The sequence below is a fragment of the Emys orbicularis genome, chromosome 10, assembly GCF_028017835.1.
Source record: "Emys orbicularis isolate rEmyOrb1 chromosome 10, rEmyOrb1.hap1, whole genome shotgun sequence".
In the NCBI taxonomy this organism is placed as follows: Eukaryota; Metazoa; Chordata; order Testudines; family Emydidae; genus Emys; species Emys orbicularis.
In genome coordinates this window covers 55,584,982-55,609,442 of record NC_088692.1, presented here as the reverse complement: position 1 = coordinate 55,609,442, position 24,461 = coordinate 55,584,982, and the positions used below count along the sequence as shown (strand labels likewise).

General features: G+C 37.2%; 1 protein-coding gene across 1 annotated transcript in view; it reads right to left on the bottom strand.

The window, feature by feature from the left end:
* Nucleotides 1-460: 460 nt before the first annotated feature.
* Nucleotides 461-24,461, bottom strand: part of HERC1 (HECT and RLD domain containing E3 ubiquitin protein ligase family member 1) — a 210,280-nt gene continuing 186,279 nt past the window's right edge. Inside the window, exons 60-78 of the mRNA XM_065411752.1 lie at nucleotides 24,004-24,177; nucleotides 20,675-20,968; nucleotides 19,113-19,178; nucleotides 18,905-19,030; nucleotides 17,796-17,934; nucleotides 17,078-17,259; nucleotides 12,545-12,700; nucleotides 11,790-11,912; nucleotides 10,981-11,083; nucleotides 9,948-10,117; nucleotides 8,169-8,307; nucleotides 7,693-7,862; nucleotides 7,087-7,256; nucleotides 6,427-6,592; nucleotides 5,790-5,866; nucleotides 4,752-5,004; nucleotides 4,331-4,483; nucleotides 2,400-2,705; nucleotides 461-1,105 (exon numbers count right to left, since the gene is read on the bottom strand). Of these exons, the coding sequence (XP_065267824.1) occupies nucleotides 920-1,105; nucleotides 2,400-2,705; nucleotides 4,331-4,483; nucleotides 4,752-5,004; nucleotides 5,790-5,866; nucleotides 6,427-6,592; nucleotides 7,087-7,256; nucleotides 7,693-7,862; nucleotides 8,169-8,307; nucleotides 9,948-10,117; nucleotides 10,981-11,083; nucleotides 11,790-11,912; nucleotides 12,545-12,700; nucleotides 17,078-17,259; nucleotides 17,796-17,934; nucleotides 18,905-19,030; nucleotides 19,113-19,178; nucleotides 20,675-20,968; nucleotides 24,004-24,177 (3,153 nt within the window). The 3' untranslated portion in view covers nucleotides 461-919. The remainder of the gene's footprint in view (nucleotides 1,106-2,399; nucleotides 2,706-4,330; nucleotides 4,484-4,751; nucleotides 5,005-5,789; nucleotides 5,867-6,426; nucleotides 6,593-7,086; nucleotides 7,257-7,692; nucleotides 7,863-8,168; nucleotides 8,308-9,947; nucleotides 10,118-10,980; nucleotides 11,084-11,789; nucleotides 11,913-12,544; nucleotides 12,701-17,077; nucleotides 17,260-17,795; nucleotides 17,935-18,904; nucleotides 19,031-19,112; nucleotides 19,179-20,674; nucleotides 20,969-24,003; nucleotides 24,178-24,461) is intronic.

The following is a 24,461-nucleotide window of genomic DNA, read 5'->3' as shown; positions in this document are numbered from 1 at the left end:
ACACCTCCTGGAAGCCAATTAGGGCAACATAACCAAGTGAGGTGTCTACACTGATGCTGTGTCACTCTAACTATGTCGCAAAAAGCTCTATGCCACTTGTGGAGGTGGTTTTATTATGTCAGTATAGCAGGGGAGTTGTATCGGACGGAGGAGCACTTCAGTGTGTACACCTCCAGCCTTTTGTTGACAAAAGCTGACTTTTGTTGACAAAACTGTGTATGGACAAGATGTAAGTCAATGCTGCAATGTTATTAAAATGCTGGTATACTGTTCAACATGCAATGCATAGTAACCATATATACAATGGCTATTCATCTGCAAATAAGCTATCTGACACTGTTTCAAACATCCTAACAGATTTGCTAACTGAGAAGTTTAAAAGTCTAAATTTATAAATGCTGAATAAACCCTGTAAACAGTTGAAAACACACAAACAAAACCCCCCACTCATTCTTGTATTTGCTTTATTTTCTCCGCATAAGGAACCCTGCACAGGCAATTCAAATTAAAACAAAATAAATATAGGACTATTCATGTAAAACTGTCCTTGCTAATGAACAATTATACACAATGTACAACTCTTCATGTTCACTGGGAGGGCTTACAAATGTACCATTCCCAACAAAAAATGCACCAAAATGGCTCCATGCAAAATTATCAAAAGTGACCAAAATATGGAAAAAACTTACTGACTGCACTTTTGGGGGGGTTTTTGCCCTTTTTTTTTTTTTAAACAATCACCAAAAAATAAAAACATCTAATTTGTTGTTACATTTCGAGTAACTAAAATGTGGCCACTGCTTATTAATGTCTGTTTATGCTTCTAAAACATCTATGGTTACCATAAAATTGTGTCAACATTGAGTTGGACTTAGGGCACTATTTGTAATAAAAGGAAGATGATTTTGTTCACAGAAAGTTAATAATCTGTGTCCGAGCCCTCTGCATTGTCCACATTGCGCGAGAGCATGTAATTGTCCATATCTATAGACCTGCAATTATTGATTGCATACCGCAAACGCTCTGCCATGATTAGTTGACTGGAGTACGGTGGAAGCCTCAGTTGAAAGAAACAAGTCTGTGAGGTAGGCAAGCTGTCATAAGGCTGTGGAAACAGACAAAAAGTAGGACATGGTTAAAACTGCAAAGGAAATTAAAAGGTGTAGCAAATTCAGTATATTTCCCTGCCCAAAAAATAACTTTAAAAAAAAGCACCCTCCTCTCATCCACAATAAGCTCTCATTAATCAAGCCAACAAGCAGTAAAGAATTCCTCTTAACAAAAAGACAAGACTTGTACCATCTTACATTTTAAAAAAAAATTTCAGCCCCAAATAATTAAAACACCACCACTACCATCCACCCAATAAATGATTTCAACCACCAATGACATGCATCTATTTTAAGAGTGGAACTTCCAGGTGTTTGTCTACTGCAATATATTAAATAATAATTTAGACCAAGCAGTAAAAATTTTGTATCCAATTGAAACTACAGGAGGCATGCAGGTAGACATATTACAATTATCCTAAATTAAAAAGTAAAGAAAATACCTTTTAAATACAAGATTAATTTCTGTTTAGAAAATAACTTCTTAAAGTGCAGAACTTAATTATTAGGAGCAGCAAAATATTATCAGTTTCTACTTACTATCTAGCTTTCAAAATACCATGAATATCCCTTTCAAGGTTCTTTTCATATTATGATAATACGGAGGAGTGTTCCAATTGTAACGTGAATACTTAATTTTCATGAAGCTATATCCATAAGGTAGCTTTAAACACAGTTAAATTTGTTCTAAATCTTAAGAAATAGCTGCAGTCAGTTTTCAACCAATGCATTAGAAGCCAGTGAGCTGCAACTGTATTTCTTGGGGTAGTGTCTGAATGTAGTGGGCTTCCACATGGGTAAGAGGGTGATATTTGGTGGCAATTGACATGCCAACAGTTTCAGCAGCTTCATTTCTATTTTCCATTTTCCCAAGTCATTCTATAATGTAGTATATTGAGAACGCTGTCATAGAGACGGAACAAGACTTCATTAGGGTTGGGTTTTTTTTAATCTTTAAAATACTAAATCAGAAAATGTATTGTAGTAGGAAATTACTGTAGATTAAATACGGTGCAATAATTCACACTGTGTTGTTTAGACACCAGCCTGAACTCCACCTAATAATTACATTTACACTTTATATGTTCAAAGTGCTGAGTGAATTACAATATAATTCACGCAATGTTAGGCACTATTATATAATTAAATCCTATGGCTCTAGGAGTCAGAAGTCCACTCCATAATGCACAGTGCCTCTGGGCTTAATGTTAGTGAAATTTAGCGCTTTTTGCCAAAGGATTGATTAAAGTGGACAGAAATGAACAACATATTAAGAAAATAGCATCTTACCCTATCAACCTTCATTATTTGGAATCGCTGAGAGATATCAGCAGTGTTTGCTGGCAATCGAGATCTTCCTGACACAAACCTCATGAAAAGGACTCTTTCCTCATTTGAAAACTCTTCGAGGGTGTGCCAGAACCACTGAACTAACTGATGCTGTTCATCAACCTCTCTGTACCGCACAACTTTCTTCAGGACCTCAACTGAGATTTCTGGCATTCCACAAACCATCTGTTCCAATTGCTTAGCCGTCAGAAGAGACAACAAGGGAACTGGAACAATCCAAGACATTCCTTCTCTCACAGCAGCCACCTTTAACCCAAAAAGAATAGTTACTAAAAGAGTCATTACACTTATTTCGGATCCTTAGCACACAATCCGTATACAAAGATAAGACTTTGAGAATGAATACACATGTAGATGAACAGGCTAAGACAGGGGTCAGCAACCTATGGCACGCGTGCCAAAGGCGGCACACAAGCTGATTTTCAGTGGTACTCTGCTGCTGGCCTCGGGGGCTCTGCTGCTGCCCTGGGGTACTGGTCTGGGGTTCTGTCCACTGGCCCCCTGCCAGCCGGGGTCCCGGCCGCCAGCCCCGCTCAGCCCGTTGCTGGTCTGGGTTTCCGGCCATAAGCCCCTTGCCAGCCGGGGTCCCGGCCGCCGGCCCCGCTCAGCCTGCTGCTGACCTGGATGGACAGAACCCCAGGCCGGCAGCGGACTGAGCGGGGCCAGCAGCCGGGACCCCAGCTGGCAGGGGCCAGCGGACAGAACCTCGGGCCGGGAGCGGGCTGAGCGGCTCAGCTCGCTGCCAGTCTGGGGTTCTGTCCGCTGGCCCCTGTAAATGTAAAATGTATTATTGGCACGCGAAACCTTAAATTACAGTGAATAAATGAAGACTTGGCACACCAATTCTGAAAGGTTGCTGACCCCTGGGTTAAGGGTACAGTTTAAGTCATCACCTAAATACAAAAAACCACGTAGTAATGCATATGGCTCCCTTCAAAGGATAACATTCCCCCTCAAAAATTGTTGACTTGTTGCAGAGAATTATCTTTCACCAAAATGATTTTATAGTACTTTCATGCTAAGAAAAGACCTCAATAAAATCATCTAAAAAAGTGGAAGAGTTATCAACACAAATGAGCATCTGCTAAACCAAAAACTTTGTTGTCAGCATACTGCTAGGACTGGAATGAAACCATGTTAAAAAAAAAGGTCTATCTTTGATCTGAAAGACTTAAGGTCTTGGGGTCAGTACTGAGAGGGCTACTGCCCTAAAGTGGAACAGCCATGTGACCTTGTGTGCATCTATCTTTGGAGAAAGAGGAAAATTAGTTCCCTAGAGTAATGTTGCTGTATTAAGATACAAGGCTCCCATTTGATTTACATAATGCTACTGTATAAGTGACAAAATAGCATTTCAGCAGATGATACAAAGGTATTTACATAGATTACTACATACTTTTTCAATCCACTTATTAAAAAGTGTTTACAGTTACTATTCAAAAGCAGGTAAGGTAAATATTAAGTAAAAATATAGCCACCATCCATTAATAAGTTAAACAAATATTATTGCTTCCCAATGACATGTGCCAGATTATGTGCTGCTGTAAATGCAGGGTTAAAGGTGCTCAGCTTTCTGTGTGATCCCCGTTTTGTTTCCCAGTCAATTTAATGATCTCAATGGGGCAATTCTGATGAATATAAAGCAAGTCCTCAGTTTTTCAGTACTCTTGTGGTCTTTCTTGACATTCTAGACAGCTGGGTAACAGCTGAGATGTGAATCAGATTTAATTTAAAAATGACTCGCAAATTATTTGAAAAAACACAGAGGAAAAATCCAATAAATGTGTAAACCAAAATCTTTGTTATTTTTGGCATATTGTGATGGTCACCATCCAATTAACAAAATAGGTAGAGTTCAGTGAGATTCTCACCTGACGGTCAATTTCATGAAGTCTGTACTCAATTGCCCTCTCCACATATTCTTTCCTGTTTGAAAAGGTAAGTGGGATACTGTTCCCACCAGGAATTATGGGAACCATTTTACCATCAGCACTTTGTCCGACAAAGGAATCTAGAGGAATCATCTATTAACAGAAAAGAAAAAGTATTGTGCAGGATAAGATATTTGGGTAAAGTATTGAATTAAAAATTACCATAAGTCACTTAGCAATAACTATGAATATCAGATTATATCCATCTGAGGCAGTTATGAGGTGTCTGTTACCTTAAAGTATAAATGCCACCTCAATTTTTTTTTAAATTAGTGCATTGTAATTAAGATCAGTCTATAAAAATAACTGGATTCAGAAGATTTGTGGGGGAGAAGGGAGGAAGCATATTTCCATAGCTTACCTCATGGAAATTCTCTTCAGTAATCCCACTGTCTTCAATGTGAAGAATGCTGTTAAGGGTCTGCACATACAGCAAGTCCACCTCCTCTAAATCTTCCAAAGTAAGTGGGATACAACAAAGTTGCTTCCAAACCATTGGGGCCAAATGAAGATCTAAAGGCTTCTTGGTACGAATCGCCACGCCCATCAGAATGCCTAAGAACTTAAACTGCATCAGATGTTCATCTAAACAGGCTGAAGAGTTAAAAAGAAACCTAAAAGAAAACAGAAACAATGTAAAGGCTTCAATAAAATCAACCTCTCACTTCTTCATATGGCTACAAGTTAAAAGACAGCTACATGTAGGGCAAGCTCCCCAAGTTTACCATAGCAGCATTCAGCAAATCTGGAGAAGGGGAGAATAGGTAGATTGATGTTATCTTTCTGCCCTCTTCCCAAATCCAGAAAGTTGCCAGAGCCAAACTGGCTCCAGCCACAAGCTAGATCAGGGATGCTCAGCCTTTTTCTTTCTGAGGCCCCCCTGCATAATATAAGAACTCCACGGCCCACCTGTGCCACAACAACTTGTTTCTGCATATAAAAGCCAGGGCTGGTGTTAGGGGTAGCAAGAAGGGCAACTGCCTGAAAAGCTGAGTTGCTCAGGCTTTGGCTTCAGTGCCAGAGTGATAGGGCTCAGGGACCCAGGCTTCAGCCCCATGTGAGTCTAACGTTGGCCCTGCTTCGAGGACCCCGAAACCTGGACCCCTGGTTGAGAATAACTGAGCTAGAGCACCTTCAGTGTTGCTTTAATTTATGCTCCAGCAAACCTAGCTGCTAGAGCTACCTCTTGGGAACCATTACCTGCAGGTGCATCATGCTCTGGCCTTGCCCCCTCCCTCACCTTGAAATAACCCCTACATAACAAGGGTGAGAAAAAAGAGTGCCCAGGATGGAGCAATCAAGAAGCCTCAACATTTGGCAAAACAGCTGTTACAGGAAGTTTTTTCTTCCATTTTGTCAGCTAATATCCTGTAATAAGATGAAATGCTGTCCAACTTACCTATCCCTATTGTAGCCTACTTCAGCGGTAGCATTTGGGGAAGGAATAAGCAGGTCTACCACACCAGTTTCAAGTTCCTTAAAAATAAAAAGAAAAGTACTTCTTAAACATTATAATTCAGCACATTGTATTATCTTAATGATAATTTTGCCAGAAGAAGCATTTTGAATTTTTTTTTAGGAAATCAGCACATGGTAAATATTTTTACCATGATAAAACTAGAAGAAAATAACAGAATAATCTAAGAACCAGAAATCTGTGTCTGATTTGTGATGGTATTTTATTTAAATTGATTTTGCTGCATTTCTGAGGCTAGCACAGAATAGCTATGTACATACTATAGTAACAGCATTTAATGGCACCATCAAGAGTTAACATGCTATGCAAGATCTGCTGTCCTCCTCCCACGTTGTGGAAGATGCATGGTGGCCCTAGTGTAGCCTCAGAACTGCTGCCACTCGAAGGCATGGCCAAGGAGAAAGATTTCTTTCCTTCATGCAGGTACCAGTGCACACACTAGTACACAGGCTGGGAATCAGATGAGAAGATTTGGGCCAAAGTGCTGCACAACAGGAAGTGGTCATAGGAATTGAAAAACAAATCGTGTGCTTTGAGATATTTAAAATATTTGTCATACCTGGCACATTTCTGTAATAGTGTCATCAAACACCCCCCCTGCATCATCAGCCCCTTCTCCAACCAATTTCACTTTCCAGGCACGGGAAGGTAGGCGAAGGTCTGAAGCATTCAGCTTTACCACTTGTCTTGCTATTTGTACAAAAATAGGCTTACATTTCCGACCTCTTCAATGAAAAAGAAAGTGACAGAAAATGTAATTCACAGAAAGATCACTTTTGTATACTCTAAAGGCTTGTCTACACAGTAGGGTAATGCGCACTACAGGGGTGATTTCTAAAGCACGCTAAAATGTTGTGTGTTAATTGGTCCAAACAGAGCCTTCGTGGTGCGCACTAGAGGCTCCAGAGTTCACTTTAATGGAAAGCGCATGAGAGAGAGCCTTTGGTACATTATAGCAGGGTCTACATAGACCAATTAATGCACACAGGGCCGGCCCCAAGCAAAAAAAAAAAAAAAAAAAAAAGCCAGAGTGCCGCCTCTTGAAAAGTGCCGCCCCAAGCACATGCTTGGGACGCTGGTGCCTAGAGCCGGCCCTGAATGCACAATATATTAGCATGCTTTAGAAATCACATCCCCATACCATGTATTAACCCACTGTGTGGGTTGATTTAGGGCTTGACATCAAATCTTTCACAAACACAAAGGAGCCAATACTGACCTGGTTGATATTCTTTTTACAGTAATTTGAGGCCCGTAATTTTTCCCCTGAACCATGGTTTTTCCAATGGAGCGTACCATGGGAAGTGTGTAGACTCTTGGTGCCAATAATGGTCTTAGTTGTCCTTGGACTATTCCCCATGTTCCAGCATTGTAATGAGATGTGCTGTTCTGTAATACAACAGCATATGCATAAACATAAAATGCTTTAGTTTATTCATATTAATTCCAATATTTCTGGAATAAGAATCTCCATAATTAAATACTACCTGAACTTTCCTCATAATAGTTCAGAAATTGATGAAAATATACAAAAAGAACTACATAAAAAGGGATTTTAGTCTTACCAGAATCTTACAAAAATGTTTCTCACCAATTATAGATGTTAGGCTAATGGGTTTATGACATTAAGATACTGAAATGTCAAGATTCACATAAATCACAATTTATTTAAACTATTTTTGGGAGAGATTGATTTAATGAAGTTTTGATTCTACAGACACAAAGACAAGAGAGCACTATTATCAGAATTGGATTTTGGGGGAGTACACTTTGGTGACAGGGCACAAAAATAAATTTGTTAACTCATTTCAAAATAATGTTTTACCTGGTTATTGGGGCTGAGATTAAGTAATCTCCATGAAGAGTACATGAGGTCTGAAAAATGGTACAGCAGTCTGAGTCTCGCTCTCACTGTATGAATGCTCACTTCCTTCAGGGCCCCATACTGTGGTGGAATGGCATCAGGTAAACCAAGCTGTAAAGGCACTGACACACCTACCACAGAAAACAAGAAATTATTTCATAAAGTGCCTGATCTTGCTCCTCTTTAAGCTAATGGCAAAATTCCTGTGGGCTACAGTGGAAGCAGTTTTGGGCCTATAGTGAAACAAATTTTAATAGACAAGAAAAGATATTACCTCACCCACCTTGTCTAATATCATCCTGGGACTGACACAGCTATAACAACACTGCATACAAATTTTAATAGGTTCTTGCTGTATTATACTGTATACAGGGACATGCACTAAAAACTCATAAAAGCCGAATAAAATATAATACAAGCAATCATCTATTCTTCACCTGGAGCTCTTGGTGGGACAGGTGGGGCAGTCCAGGCGGCACTGTGACAACGTCCTGCTGAGATCTGTCGAATATTCTTTCCTTGTAGAACAGTTATTAAGGTTGGTTCTCTGACATGGTTGGTATGGCCCAGTCCAAGCTAGCAATTTACAACAGATTTAAAAAAGGATGTATCATGAGGTTCTATTAATAGGACCAAAAATTAGCTTTATTATTTGCAAAATTCTTTAAGCAGAAGTTCAAAAGGTATAGGAGATGAAAACTGGTAAGATGACACTCTCAGCATATGCTGGGAGAGAAAACTTTTACTAGAGAACGTGATATAGCATTTACTAGCTATATTCCTTTAATATATTACACCTATGATTAAAGAAAATAGCTGCCTACATCAGCTAAATCACATTTAATGAATAAAATGACATTTAAATACAAAATGGATAAGCTATTCCACATAATTGTGACCTACATACCTGATAGCTTTTAGACTGACTATGGTTTATGATTTGTGACCAACTTTGTACATGGTGTTTTGCAGAATAAAAAATATATATATATTTTGTGATTCAATGGCTCATAATGACTGTTTAATAATGATTATTTGTGTTTTATTATTTCTGTGTTTGCTATTTAAAGTTGGGGTTTTTTTTGGTTCTAATATATAAATTCCCACAATAGGCTTTTAAAATGTATCCTCTGTAAAAGAAAAACATTTATTACATACAGGTCTGTCTCATCTTACGCGGGGGTTCCGTTACGCAGTTAGCACGTAAAGCGAAAACCGCGTATAGCCAAAACCCCATTGAGTTCAGTGGCGGGTGAAATCGCCCACACTACAGGTATAGTATTAAAATTGTTTCTCTCTTTTTTTTTTTGGCCGACCGCGTAAAGTTGAAATCGCGCATGTTAAATGCGCGTAAGATGCGACAGACCTGTAAATCCCATTTGAATTTCATATTCTAAAACCAAATGATATAAATAATTGTATAAAAGTTATAAATCATTGACGTTGCAGTGGAGGACATATAAAACGAACAGTCTTTTAGAATACAGACTATATATTTTTTTAAACCAAACAAATGTTTACCCTTCCATAAAAATACAACACTTTCACTACAGAGAAAGTCCAAGGCTTTTTCTTTAGGGATTAATTCAAAATAGCCTGCTCACCCCAACAATGCTGACGTACCAATCCCTCCACTATCCTCGGCACACCAGTTGCACACACTTCGAGTCTCCTGCTTAAATCTGCAACCCACAAAATGGTCAAAATGCCATCCCATAACCCAAATCCAACAATCCATGAATCTGCAATGGTTTGACAGGTACCATGGGGTCATGGGACATTTTTTGGGTCATGGACCAAAACAGACCAATAACTATTGCAACAGACCATGACAACTCGCTGATAATAACTACAGCTGGTCAAAATGTTCAAATTTGACATTTTTTGTTGGAATTTAGATTTTTCCAAATGGAAAAAAATTGATTAAATTTTTACAGTTTGTTTTCAAGTTTCAAATTGGTTGTAAATGTTTTATGTTTAAAAAATTAGATGAAATTTTGAGAAATTAGTAAAAAAAGTTTCAAAAAATTTGTGACATTTTCACCATGTTTTCAATAATCCCCAAATTAAAAATGTTATAATAAGAGGAGAGGGGAAAAGTGCCAATATTGCATCGTATTTTTCTTTACTTACTCTTCACTAAAAGATTCCAAGTGCATCTAGGAAGCTGTACTTATTTTTATGAACATCTGAAATAAACATGATATTGTACACACCTGCCCTTCTGAGTTGCTACCCCAGGCATACACATCACCAGATGATGATAAAGCTAGTGTATGCTCTGCTCCTACAGCTATATCTTCAATGAAGATTCCTGACAGCACTGGAACTTGCTGTGGTCTGTTGTGATTTCGAGCTCGGCCCTCAGGCAAGCCAATCAGCCGATCTAAAATTGCACAAAAAATTCTCATGTAGTACATAAACACCACAGTCCTTTCTAAGGGCTAATTTTATTATGGGGAGAGAGAGACAGTATTCATGTAAGTGGATACTAATGGCATTGGCTAGAGACAGACCAAGTGGGCACTTATTTCCCTGAAAAGCTTTGTCAGTATCCCTCAGTACTGATCTGAAGTTCCTGCTATTTGTGTTTTAAGCCTGATTCAGCCAATCACACCTTTTGGTGCTAGACTGTACAGTGATTTTGTGATTAAGGTTGATGTCCACAAGGAGGTAAATGAAAAACATTCAACTAATTTCACTTGAAGCCTCAATTCTATAGATTTCTACACAGCCTCTGTAAGTGCATGGTTAATGACAGTAATTGAACATGGGTACAATCTATACCTCTGTTCATATCAAATTTAATCAAGGTTCAGGAAAAAAATCTGAAAGGTTACAGGTAAAAGAGATTAGTGTTTATATTAAGTTTGTCTTCCTTGAAAAATAAATACACAACTGTTAATTTGGATTTTAAGAATGCGTCAAAAAGTAATTTGCCTCATAAGGTCACATTTACATGAGACTCTAGCACAATCTGTAGAGTAACACTGTATTATGATTTAATATATTTTATATCTAATATTCTTCCTTTTTACTTTTAATGATTATATTAGTGGTTATGCAACAGTGGTGGGAATTATAATTATAGACTAATAATTGCCAAGTCTATAAATGATCGCTTATGTACTGTATGGTTGGGCGGGTATCATATGGTGGGGTCAATAATCTAAAACATTATTGGCTTCTATATATCTTTAAACGTATGAAAGCCTACAATATAGAAATCCCTCTATATGGGCAACTTACCTTGTCCAAAAGTATATACATGACCATCTTTTGTCAATGCAACAGAAAACTGCGTTCCACAGGCAACTTTCTTTATTCCAATTCCACAAAGAATATCCACTTTCTGAGAATAAGAAAGAAAGAGCTAAATACTGTTCTATGAGTATACATATGGAAAGTAGACAAAAAACTCCTCCATTTCCCCCTCCTCCCAAAAAGTGGTTTATAATTCTCAGAAAGACAATTTATAGGTTATAGCTTTAGTGTGGTTCTTGTATTAAACTTGAATGTATTAAACAAAGACACTAATATCTTGTCAAATTTAATTATATTAACATATTATTCCACGTTAAATGAGTCTGAATGCATCTCTACACTGAGGTAAAAATCTCACTCCTTCAAGCTAGCCTTCAGGTTTCTACTATTTCTAGAGTTGCAGAAGGGTGGTTGCTATGGTTTAGAGAGACCATGGTGGTAATTATTAGTCTCAGTTTAACAGAACAATGGATAATTGTTTGCATGCTAAGCACTCAGCTGGGAATTTTCAATGGAAGTTGGGTGCCTAATTCCCACAGGCTCCTTTGAAAACCCAACCCTCAGATACCAGTGTTGTAAAAATACCAGCTAGTGATTCATGTAACTATACTAGTCAATATATTGCCTTAGTAAAATTTTCAAAAGCAGCTAAATCCCACTGAAAGTTACTTATGCCTTTTTGAAAATTTACATCATATAACAAATGAAACAAAATAAGAAGTTGAAAATTTGCAAACACACATTTACAGACACTAAACAATTATTCAAAGGATAATTTCAGTATGAATTCTAACCTGCGGTGAGGATTTTGCTGTGGAATTTCCCAGACCAAGTTTTCCATAATCTCCATCTCCAAAAGCCCACACCATTGAGCCATCTGTGGACACAACTACAGTATGGTTTAGTCCACAGGCCACCTGGTAAGTGTAATACAGTTTTAATTAGTTTTTCATCAACTTACTGATACAAAAAATAAAAAGCCACATTCTGAAAAACAAAATAAAAAAACCTGAAACCCTTTTCTAAACATTTAGAAAAATATGTTAAATGTTAAAAACCTTTGTTTAAAATTTTATACCGATGTAATATAATAGCGTTTATACATTAACACCCTTAAATAACATTCTTTAGACAGTTCTTCCCTCACCTAAACTGTAGAACAGCTTTCAAATTATATATCCTCATTGAAGCTCTTTAAACATTAATTCAGTAATGGTTAGGGCTAAAACAACAAAGGCTAATTTTATCACTCTCTTTTTCACAATTCAATGTTTATAAATGTTGTAAAATGGGGACACACCATTGCAGCAAAAGGATCAGATTATTCAATAAAAAAATAATGAGAGATTATTATGGTTAGATATTTGAGAGTTCTGAGTGTATTAAAAATGCAGAGGCAGTAAAAACCATCAACAAAAATTATAAAGAGAATTCTTAAACTGACACTACTAAGAATCATATAGCAACTGAACATCCTCAGGCACAACAGTTACTAACAAAATACATTTTGTTACATAATTGCATGTAAGTAACACTAGATAAACCATGCCTGTCCAATCTGATAACCCTCCAGTGCTGTCACTCTTTCAGGAAGTTTCTTGTTGGAAGTGTTTCCTAGACCCAGTCGACCATAGTCACCATTTCCAAATGTAAACAGTTTGCCATCTGCGGTCACCACTGCTGAGTGTTTAAAGCCACATGACATCTAGAAGCCAGAATTAATATTAATTTTAAAATGGAATATTAGCACCATACAATTCAAGAAAGAGGAGAACAGAACTTTCTGAATGCAGACCTAGTCATTCATTACAGTTTAAGAGGATAATTAAAAACTGCACTAACTGAATAAATTAACTGTTTTACACTCTTCATGTATTTCAATAACAATGTCATAAAACAATTAAAAAGTCTAAATACAGGATGATATGGGGAATTAAATCATAATCAAAGACAGACAGAAGAGTTTTCCCCCCAACCCTCTCAATAATCAGTTTACACAGTAAAGGAAGAAGTTTGAGTTCACTTGCTTCAATTTGTACCGGCACACCTAGCTGGGATTCTTATTCATATTTCTGTGATTACTGAATTCTTTAAAAAAGCATGCTAAACGATTTGCCTTGCTTTCCAGTGTTACATTACCAGGTCAATTATATACTGTGTAAATTCCGCACCTCTGTCTTCTGTTTCCCATCTTAGTCTCAAAAGAATTACTTATAGCAAAGACCTTTGTTTCAATTTTTATTTTAAAATTTCCCAGGAATTTATCAGTGTTAATTACAATGATTTTTTAAAAAAGGGTGAAAATCGGAGCAAAAAATTAACTTCAGAGTTTTCTGGGTAAATATTGTGGGATGATAGGACAGATAAAAAGCACAGATTTACTTAGTGTAATGTATTGGATTTTCTTAATATAATTAGTATTTTCAGTGGTCCAAAATTTGGATGAAAACTAGTAAAAACCAAATAATAGCTTTTGTAAAACCCAATAATTTTTTAAATGAAAATAAGTAAAAACTTAAAATGAAGGGCCTTATCAACAGGGAAGAAAAGAATTCTCTCTCTTGGTAAAGAATTTAGACTCCATTATCCCATGTTTGTTAAATAATGTCACAATACAGTGCATAAATATGAGATCACCAGGTACACTATGTCTGATAAGTCAGCTCATCTCCTGGTTACACCAAAAATATAAAGGTAGAGAAGTTTTCTAATGAAGCACACTATGAAAGATAAAATGCCTCCCCCTCCGTTTACAATATTATTCCTGCTCATATAAGTATCAACTACTTAAAAATTAATAACTGCCTACATATTACAGCATGTTTGAATGCAGAAATTTATTTGAAATTTGTAAAATGTGCAATATTAACTACAGGAAATTTATAGTTTTTCCAAAACTAAGCATAATGTTAAAAAGATGGTATTTTTCTAATGGTATCTTCAGCAAAACAGTTCTTATTTTAGTGATGTAAAACTACAGTAGTAATCATTAGCCAGTCACGATCACATAGATGCGCAAAATTATTTTATATTGCAAGTATACGAAAAATCAATGGTGTCCTATTTGTCCATGGAGAATGCAGACAAAAACAAACTTGTAGTGTTTTAATATTTGAACACAGATGCAGCTAAGCATGACGATACAGTGGTTGCCTTACAACAATCAACACAGTATGTCAGTCATATTTACTGACATCTTCAGTAAATATGACTGAAACAAATGATAGTATATATGATGGTAATTGAGATTAAAATTATGTACTGTCAATTATTCAAACCAATATAGATATATTGCACAGTTGCAATCAGCATAAATGCTTGGGCTGCAGTTCCTTAGTATAGAAGAGGGAGCTGCCTCAGTGCATTCTCCACAAAGTGCCCTCAATTTTGGAACCAACTCCCCAACTTGGTCTGAAACAGCCTGAATTTCTTGACCTCCAGGGCATGCTGCAACCTTGTTTATCTACCCAGGGTTTTGAGGAGTGAAGGTCAGAAAAGGGGTTGATATTTGTGTGGCAATAAAAATATTATTGGGATTGATTTTTATTATATTTGTTATTGTTTGTGTGAGGGTGCAGGCTAGCTGCTGGCTTTGCTTTTAATTTGATTATAGTTTTAATGTTGGTTAAAGACACCAACAGCCAAAAACAGGCACTTTTTTGTATATAGTTACAATGCACGTCAGTACCAGTACTGTATTTCACTGTTTAAGCGAATTTAGAGCTAGTGAAAAAGGCTAGTTTGACATAAGAATGGCCATACTGGATCAGACCAATGAAGTATCCTGTCTTACAACAGTGGTAAGTGCCAGATTCTTCAGAGAGAGTGAACAGAACAGGGCAATTTATATAGTGATTCATCCCTTGTCGTTTAGCCCAGATTCTAGTGGTAAGAGGTTCATGGACACACAGGGCACGGGATTGCATCCCTGACTGTTTTGGCTAACAGACATTAATGGACCTATCCTCCATGAATTTATCTAATTCTTTTTCAAACCCCTTTATACTTTTGGCCTTCACAACAGTCACAGCAATGAGTTTCACAGGCTGACTGTGTTGTGTGAAGCAGTACTTCCTTTTGTTTGTATTAAAACTTCTGCTTATTAATTTAATTGGGTGACCCCTGGTTCTTGTGAGGAGGTGTAAATAACTTTCCCTATTCGCTTTTTCCTTGTACTTTCTCATGATTTTAATAGACCACGATCATATTCCCCCTCAGTTATCTTTTTTCCAAGGTGAACAGTCGTAGTCCTTTACATCTTTCCTTACATGGCAGCTGTTCCATATCCTTAATCATTTTGGTAGCCCTTTTCTGTACTTTTTCCACGCAGTATTCCAGGTGCGGACATAACATGGATTTATACAGTAGCACTATGATATTTTCCATCTTATTATTTATCCATTTCCTAAATGTTCCTAACATTCTGATAGCTTTTTTGATTGCTGCTGCACAGAGAGCAGATATCTTTAGAAAACTATCCACGGTGTCTCCAAGATCTCTTCCTTGAGTGATAACAGTTAATTTAGACCCCATCATTTTGTATGTATAATTGGGATTACGTTTTCCTAGTGTGCATTCCTTTGCATTTATCAACACTACCGTTCATCTGCCATTTTGTTGCCCAGTCACCCAGCTTTGTGCAATCCCTTTGTAACTCTTTCAAGGTCTGCTTTGGACTTAACTATTTTGAGGAATTTTGTATTGTCTGCAAACTTTGCTTCCTTACTATTTACCCCTTTTTCCAGATCATTTATTAATATGATGAACAGCACTGGTCCCAGTACAAGATCCCTGGGAACCCTGCTATTTACCTCTCTCCACTGTGAAAATTGTTTATTCCTACTCCTTCTTTCCTATTTTTTAACCAGTTACTGATACATTAGCGGACCTTCCTTCTTATCCCATGACTCCCTTTGCTTAAGAGCTTCTGGTGAGGGACCTTGTCAAAGGCTTTCTGAAAATCCAAGTATACTATATTCACTGGATCACCATTGTCCACATGCACTGACACTGTTAAATAATTCTAATAGTGTGGCGAGGCATGATTTCCCTTTACAAAAGCCGAGTTGCCTCTTTCCAACACATTGTATTCACCTCTGTGTCTGATAATTCTGTTCTTTACTATAGATTACACCAATTTGCCTGCTACTGAAGTCAGGCTTACCGGCCTGTTAATAGCCAGGATCACCTCTGGAGCCTTTTATAAAAATGGGCATCACATTAGCTATCTGCCAGTCATCAGGTACAGAGGCTGATTTAAGCGGTAAGTTACATATCACAGTTAATAGTAATGCAATTTCATATTTGAGTTCTTTCAGAACTCTTGGAGGTCTGGTCCTGGTGACTTATTACTGTTTAACTTATCAATTTGTTCCAAAACCTCCTCTAGGGACCCCTCAATCTGGAACAGTTCCTCAGAATGGCTCAGGTGTGGGAATCTTCCTCACATCTTCTGCAATGAAGACCAATGGAAAGAATTCACTTAGCTTCTCTGCAACAGCCTTATGTTCTTTGAGCGCTCCATTAGTGCCCAGCATGCCAGGATTGGGTCTTCTTGGAGTCTGGTTGCTTGGGAATGCTAACCTCCATCTAAGGCTAAATACTGGCAGGTGCCCTAGAGACTGAAAGAGGTGCAGCACAGACAGGAGCAATGGAAGCTTCACCAACACTACTCTACTAGTCCACCTAAACTTTGACACCCTCCCCTCCCCAGCATTGAGAAGATATTTCAGTTTCCATTCTCATTCAAATTTTCAGTCTTCCTGAGACTATCAACAGTACAAACAAGAAAGCCAATTAGCGTGAAATGCAATGGTGAGTTTTGTGCTGTTGACACTCTTAGCTGGGAATTTGACTGAAACCACCGACTCATTTCACATTGGCCAGAGAACCATGAGCTGATGATGACTTTTATTCATTACTTACCTCTGCTGAATTAAATTTTGTGACATTGAAGAGAAAGGCTCCACATCCCACAGTCCCTGTGTGAGCAATCCATTTGCCCACCAGTATTTATTAATGAACCCTAGCAGCAACTATCATGTCTACATTTAATAGGTGAATAATAAATTTGTTCTTGAACCTGTGCCACTTCTTCTCCTTGTAAGGCCTCTATTTGCCTGGGTCTGCGCTGTCTGTCACTGTTCCCATGGCCCAGTTTACCATAATCTCCATCTCCCCAGCTAAAGACCTCACCACTTTCTGTCAAAGCCATGGAATGTCCATCAGATCCACAAGAGGTCACTAGCTGTGTTACAACAAAACCTTTAACAAAATGAAAAACAAAATCAGAATAAGTTAGAAATATAAATACAATTATTTTGCATTGTACAAAATAGTCCATAATAATAACAATTACAAGCTTGTGAATGGAATCAGCTCTGTATATACAAGCCTGTATAAAGTCTTCCTTTTCCTTTAAGATATAACTTATGCTTGAACTGCTGCAATAACAAATATTATGTTATTAATAATTATCTAATTCTACTGGGATAGTCTATTAAGTTAATTTAGGTGTTCAGTTACATAAATGTATTTCCTTTCTCAGTCCTACTTAAAATGATAAATAATAAGAGTTTAAAAACATTAAGTACAGCTTGAATAAATGCATCAAAAGAGACTTTAACATATGGTTTATTTGTTCAAATTAACATGAATATAAGATCTATATTAAAGAGAGTAAAGTAAATTATTTTATTCAGTAAATCTGTGTAAAGACTTAGACAATTGTCCTTTTAGTTTTTGAAATGCGAACTTCTGCCTCCCAATAGAACAACTCAAAAAAATTAAGACAATTTTACCTTGAAGTGCTGAAATAACAGTTAACACATGAAGGTCATCAGAATTTCCTTGTCCCAATCTGCCATAACTCCCTTCTCCACAAGCCAAAACTGTACCGTTAGCTTGAATGACAAAAGTACAGTTCTGACCACAAATAACCTGGTTAAAGAAAGAAATTAGTTTTTTTTTTAAATGCAATTACATCACAAACCATGAACCAAAATATGCTAACTTTGTCTTTATTCATAACCTGAATTGGGACTACAAAACTGAAAACAACAGTTTTGGGACAACTACCAACATATTTCTTAGTTTAATCACTTAACTGTTACTTAACTTATTCTGAATTTAGCAGAAAAATATGTTTTAAACTAAGGGGGTTTTACCACGTAATCACATTACAATAAAATTCCTTCATTCAGTGTTTTGGGTGAGGCTGGCCCCTGGAGATCTAAAAATGGCACCACACACAAAGAGCTCTCTTCATGATCTAGCTACAAAGAATTTCCCTTTCTCTGCAAAACTATTTGGTCTGGTAGCATGTTCTTCAGTGAGATTCTCAATGTATTTCTTGCAGCAATTTGGCTGTCTCATTATCTCACCCTATGCTCCAGCATTACATTATTTCAGAAAGCAATCTTGCAATATGGATTACACCTCTACCTCGATATAACGCTGTCCTCAGGAGCCAAAAAATCGTACCGCGTTATAGGTGAAACCGCATTATATCGAACTTGCTTTGATCCACCGGAGTGCGCAGCCCCGCCCCCCCGGAGCACTACTTTACCGCGTTATATCCGAATTTGTGTTATATTGGGTCGCGTTATATCAGGATAGAGGTGTATATCAAAACCATGCAAATATTTTTTTACATTGTACTCACTCTAATCCTAAGAAATGATTTTTTCAGTTTTGAACAGTTTCTTGGTGTGAATTTGGCAAAAACTAGAGCAAACCTAATAAAAATTCTATAACTGGGGAAAAGTACCTTACACATTTCGGGGTTCTTTTGTTTTTTGGAAAATTAGCACCGAGTCCAAAAGGGATATTGATAGATATTTTGTAACTAACAACTGAAAATAAGGCAATTTGTGAAGAATAAAATGTAAATCTCTCCTAACACTGTTACCTGTTGAGCCTGTGAGAATGAAGGTGCTGCTACTGGTATCATGACATTTCTACCAGCTTCTGCTAGCTGCCCATGGCGCCCTGCTCCCCATAGATACACATCACATTTGCCACCAAGGTGCCAATCCTACGAAACAGCATAAAGGAGCACTTGAGAATTATATTGATAATTTTAGAATTTTAAATTTAAAATAATCAATTTTACTAACCTCAGGCCTTGATGTTGCCCAGGACATAATCTGCTCATCCATACCATTAATCCATTTACTGTTATCCTGAATGATTAAAAACAGATATATTAGGGTCAGCCCACCACTTGTACATTATTCTTTCAGTTAATAATCTTGATTTCCCTTCAAATAGTCACTTGGAAATGGCAAGCCTTTTCCTAGATGAAAAACTGTTATCTGGGTCTATTACTGAACAACAAACTGCTTTTGAACATAAATGTAAAATAGTTTTAACTGTGACTAAAGCAAAATTTATGTACAAATTATTTTTATAAATTAATTCATATTCAATATTACTCATGTAAACTTGAATGTATCATTTTTGTCCTTGGGGTAGACCTATTTTTCTTAATACTGGAATCTAACATTTAATATTGTTACCATAAGAAAAAATTCTGACTCATGAGTGTCTAAAACTACTTGTGGTAAAAGGGGTTGCTTTTAACTGTTGCAGTGGAAAACAAGCAAAGTGTGCCACTCAAAATAGGCTAGTAAAGGAAGATGTGACAATGGGTTCAAGAGATGTATAGAAACATAAAATCTGCCATGCACATTTGGACCAACAACCTGCCAAGTCTAATAGCATGCATCTTGCACTGGCATATGCCCAATGCTTCAGAAAAAGGCAAAACCCCATAGTGCTCTTGTACACAGAAGGGAATCCTTCCTGATCACTGTGATAACCTATGTGAGTATTTAAAAATAAAGGACTAAGGTATATGTGAGGTCAATAGGTATATAGCAAGGAAAGCAACTAGGAAGAGCCATAGTTATGTTTTCCTCATGCAGCCTTAATTTTGGGAGTACACAAGTGAAAGTATTTATTTGCAAAATTATACAGACTTACTGATAAAATCCAATAAATACAAAGTTTCCACTTTAGGTTCACCTATCATAGCCCATTATATTGGCATTTGGTAGTGCCAATATAGTTAAAGTGTAGGACTACTCTGAAAAAGTACTTTAAAGATGGCATAATAGGGTGCCATTGCCTTTCAATGACTCCATATAGAATTTACTCTATCTGCATGTTAAAAAAAATGAATTAATTGTCAGCCCTGCAAGCTCCCCTTGGAATATCATAGTCAAGACAAATTCTCACTGGTTTATATAACAACAATAGAGGTTCTGCAAATGGAACTTTGTTAATTCTGTTGATTTGTAAACCAGAATTAGTCCAGCTCGCTTTTCCCTGTGTCAACTCTGCAGGTTAAGACAATGTATCAAAAACTTACTGTAGTTAGTAAAGCAAGTAGATATGACTCTGAATACACACAGAAGGAGCAGATCTGCTAAACAGGAAGATGCCACTTTCACACTATTACTTCTATTACAAACATTTATATGGTATCAATTGCCACATTTTATATCAATTAAAATAAAATCTCTGTACTCTCCTGGTATTTCCATTAAATAAAGCATAACAATTTACTTTTTACAAGCTTTTCAATTTTTTCAGCTAATTATTACAGATGTTATCGGCACAATATAGTGCATTCTATACATATACTTAATAATTGGCAGAATGCAGTGCATATTACCATTAGAAGTGTAAGCTCATCCTCTGGCACAGGCTCCAGATCTGGAACAGTAAAGGATTCTGGAAACTGTGCTCCTTTGGCCAGAGCTTCAGCAGCTTTTATAGTAGTTGAAAAACATTCTAACCAGGCCCACTCTGTAGGATTCCAAGCTGAGGGATCGGGGAGGCAGTTCTGGTGATGAGGCGGTATTGGTGGATTGCACAAAAGCTGATCGAGGTGAAGCCCCACAGCAAGTGAAGCCAGGCACTGCATATAAGGGCTATGAACAAGCTGATCTCCACAGACCACATGGGGCTAGAGGGAAAAAATGGAAGGTCAACATATGAAGCTAGAGGCATACTTCCATCACTTCAGAAACAGTAATTCTTCAAAGCTCTTTCTGTAGAAAAAAATTTCCCAGAAAAACCCCTTTCCGATAATTTTCATTAATTTCCCTCACAATAAACCGAGACCATTTGTCAAAGTACCAGACTTCACTCTCATTCAGTATTTGACACAGAAATACTGCAAACATATTAACACGATTTCACTAGCAAATGCGCTTCAGCATATTATCAGAAATTACCATTTTTTAAACAAGGTACATCACTCAATATATTACAATATAAAACAAAATTTGTTTTTTTCATTTGGTTTTTCTTTCTTTCTTTTTTTCCCTTTCTTCTTTTTAAGTAGAATACAATACATACTGGAATAATTCTTTAACCTAAACTTCAAATTTACAATAATTTGATGTAATTTATAAACAGTTTAAATAATTATCTGAAAAGCATACAATAACTTTCTCTTCATTTTCGTCTGCATGTTAAGGAAGACACAAAATCCAGCTTTCAGACATGATTTTGTTTCTCTTTGGTTGGGAAGTTCTGAAGAATGAAAAGCAGAACTGGGGAAGTGAGCATTATTACATGCCTGAACGAAAATAACCTGAAGGAAAGAGGTTACTATGGCATTACAATGAATAGAGATTGAGAAAACTATTGATGGTGACGGATGCTGTAGCCATAAACAGATGAGGGATCGCATCAGAGTACCAGCAAAATAAAGTACTTGTGACATATCGCTGTGCTCCTAGGCTTAAAGGCCTCAAACGAGTGGACAGAATTTGGAGATGTGTTCGGGAAAAGGATATGTAGCAGACTTAACTGCCCGCTGCATGGAGTGCTGTATTGTACCCAGCTAGAGAGAACTGGATAGGTCTAAATGGAAAAAATGTACCTTGGACTCCAAATTAGGGATGTAAAAGTTTAACCGGTTAACCGATAAGCTTGATGCTCATCAGTTTCTGTTAACTATTAAACTCCACCTGAGCAGAGCCCCAGGGGTGGATCCGGCAGTGGAGCCCCAACAAAATGTGGGGGTGCTTCAGCACCCCCCGCACTACTAGCTCCCCGGTTAAATGTTTAACTGTGTAACTGATAGAATTTTAATTGGTTACACGGTTATTGTTTTTACATCCTTACTCCAAATTGCCTACTGCTAAAAGTAGAGCAGCATCCTAGTTTGTATGGAAATCTGCAATGAGGTTTCGTTATTAAAGGTCATTACAAAAGAAGACTAACTGATAAAAAAAAATGTCAGATACGTTTTGCAGAGTTTCCTATAACTATTCTGGCAGAGATTCTGTAGCAGACAGAAAAAGGACTTTACAAATATGATTCAGACATCTAATCAAATATGTTTTTTTTGAAGTCCACATGTTCTAAAGATAGAGTGTCTTGGTTAGCCATTGTTAAGAACTGTATTAGAGTCAAGCCAGAGAAAAAGCGATTAAAGTAAGTGATGAATGTCTTGTAGGATAATATCTGGTTGCAGTTCAGGAAATCAAAATAGCCTGAATCCAGTATCCAATTTGTCTGGTAATTCAATAACAATCCAGACATTGTTTTGTGTCAACAACAGATGTCATGGGTAGAATAGATCTAGATTTCAGTGTGTAACAATAAATTCTATCTACACTGCCCCCATCATTTATACTGCTCACACTGATGGGAGGGACATGACACAGGACTGGCAATAGCAATAGGATCAGAATCCTTGTTTTTTAGTTAAGGCAGTTAGTTTCTTATTTTTAAAGAGACAAAGCAGAATAGTGTCTCTCTCTTCTATTTGTTTGAGTAGAGATACTTTCTTTCCTCACAACTGATTTTCTGGGAAGTATACGTAGGATCCTATATCCTTCTTGGTATATCAGTCCCCAACTCAGGAAGGCTAGTTCACAATTTTTATAATTTCTAAAATTCGTTAGGACATTTATTCTATTGACTGCTCAGTAGTGTTAAGGCACACAGTGATTTCTCTGAATTACCTCCAGCTATACAACTGAATAAATTGGAGAGAGAGTAAGTAAGGGCATGGAAAGTGCTAACGGAGTAGTTCAGTAGGCAAAAATCACATTATTTGCATCAGGACCATATGTTAATTCCACTGAAGAGATGCAGATATTAATACCAGCACCAGAACTGGGGATCTGAATAAACACTTCCAGAGAAATCTGTAAATTCCTGTATTAAAAAGGAAACACTGGCTATAATTCATAACAAGGCCTTGCAACAGATTTTGTGAAGATTATTTGTATACCAGCCCTTAGTCATAAAGAAGCTAAAAGAATGAGATTCTGAGTGGATTTTGCACAAAGGAAAAATTATATATATATATATGCAACAAATTGTTTTCTGAGACATGACAGCAATCTCCTAGTCTAATAATTTCTTATTCTAGAGGAGGATGCAAAATAATGGGGACAAGTTTAACACCATGTTTAAGATCATTCAAATTACGCCTCAAAACGACCATTTTGAAAAAAAACACGTGGATACCACAGAAATTAAAACAAACAAGGGTGAAAAAAGCCTAACTTCCTGGGGGTTTTTTTTGGTTGGTTGGTTGATTGGTTTTAAGGGACGGGGGGGAGGGGAGGAGGGGGAGAGGGAGACAGCAACCTGATGAAGCATCAGTTTGAGGCTGCTTTATCCAAGTGCTGCAGTTAAAGCAATATAGCAGTGCGTGTGTAGTGGTGAGGTCAAAGTGAGTTAACAAAGCAGAAACTTCTAGGATAGCCGAAACACCTATATAAGGCCACAAGAGACCAGGATCTTGCAGTAGGTGACAAAACAAGAGGAAGATCAGAAACAGCCTGACATCAGGAAAATGTAGTTCTGCTAGAGTACTCAAAAGAGTAACTGTAAATCTGATGTCCAAAGGTGGGATTGAACCTCAACAAAGGTTTCTTGGGTTGACTGTCAAAAGAATAAGACAGTTGTAATTCAAGACAGACATCTCATGTTACATATGTCAGTATTTAATGTTCTGCATTCAACTATTCTTACCTTTTCATAGGCATACTGTTCCTGAAGCATTATTGGCAAACGTTCCAAGAAAGCCCTCATGCAAGGGGCCATATTTAATCCTAAAACTCCCTGTTGTTTCAGTGCAGTCCTACATGTTGCAAGGACATGATTGGAAGATATCCACTCTGATGTGCAATTCACCACCAACACATCCTGTTCAACAATACAATCACCAGATACATTTTAGATATCAGAAATTAAACACGGGCAACATGCTTATTCAGATCAATCTGACTACTCTCACTAATTGTCTTCGTCCCAACACTGCTCAACACCTAAAAGTATCAGTGTGAGTAAGTAACAATGCTGAGTGGAAAGAAAAATTATGTATCATTATCATCTCTGTATTTATATAACACTTACAATGATTGTTCTTAGACAGCATTATAAAATGGGCTGGTAGCATCTATTATTACTAAGGTTGCCTGATATTTCTC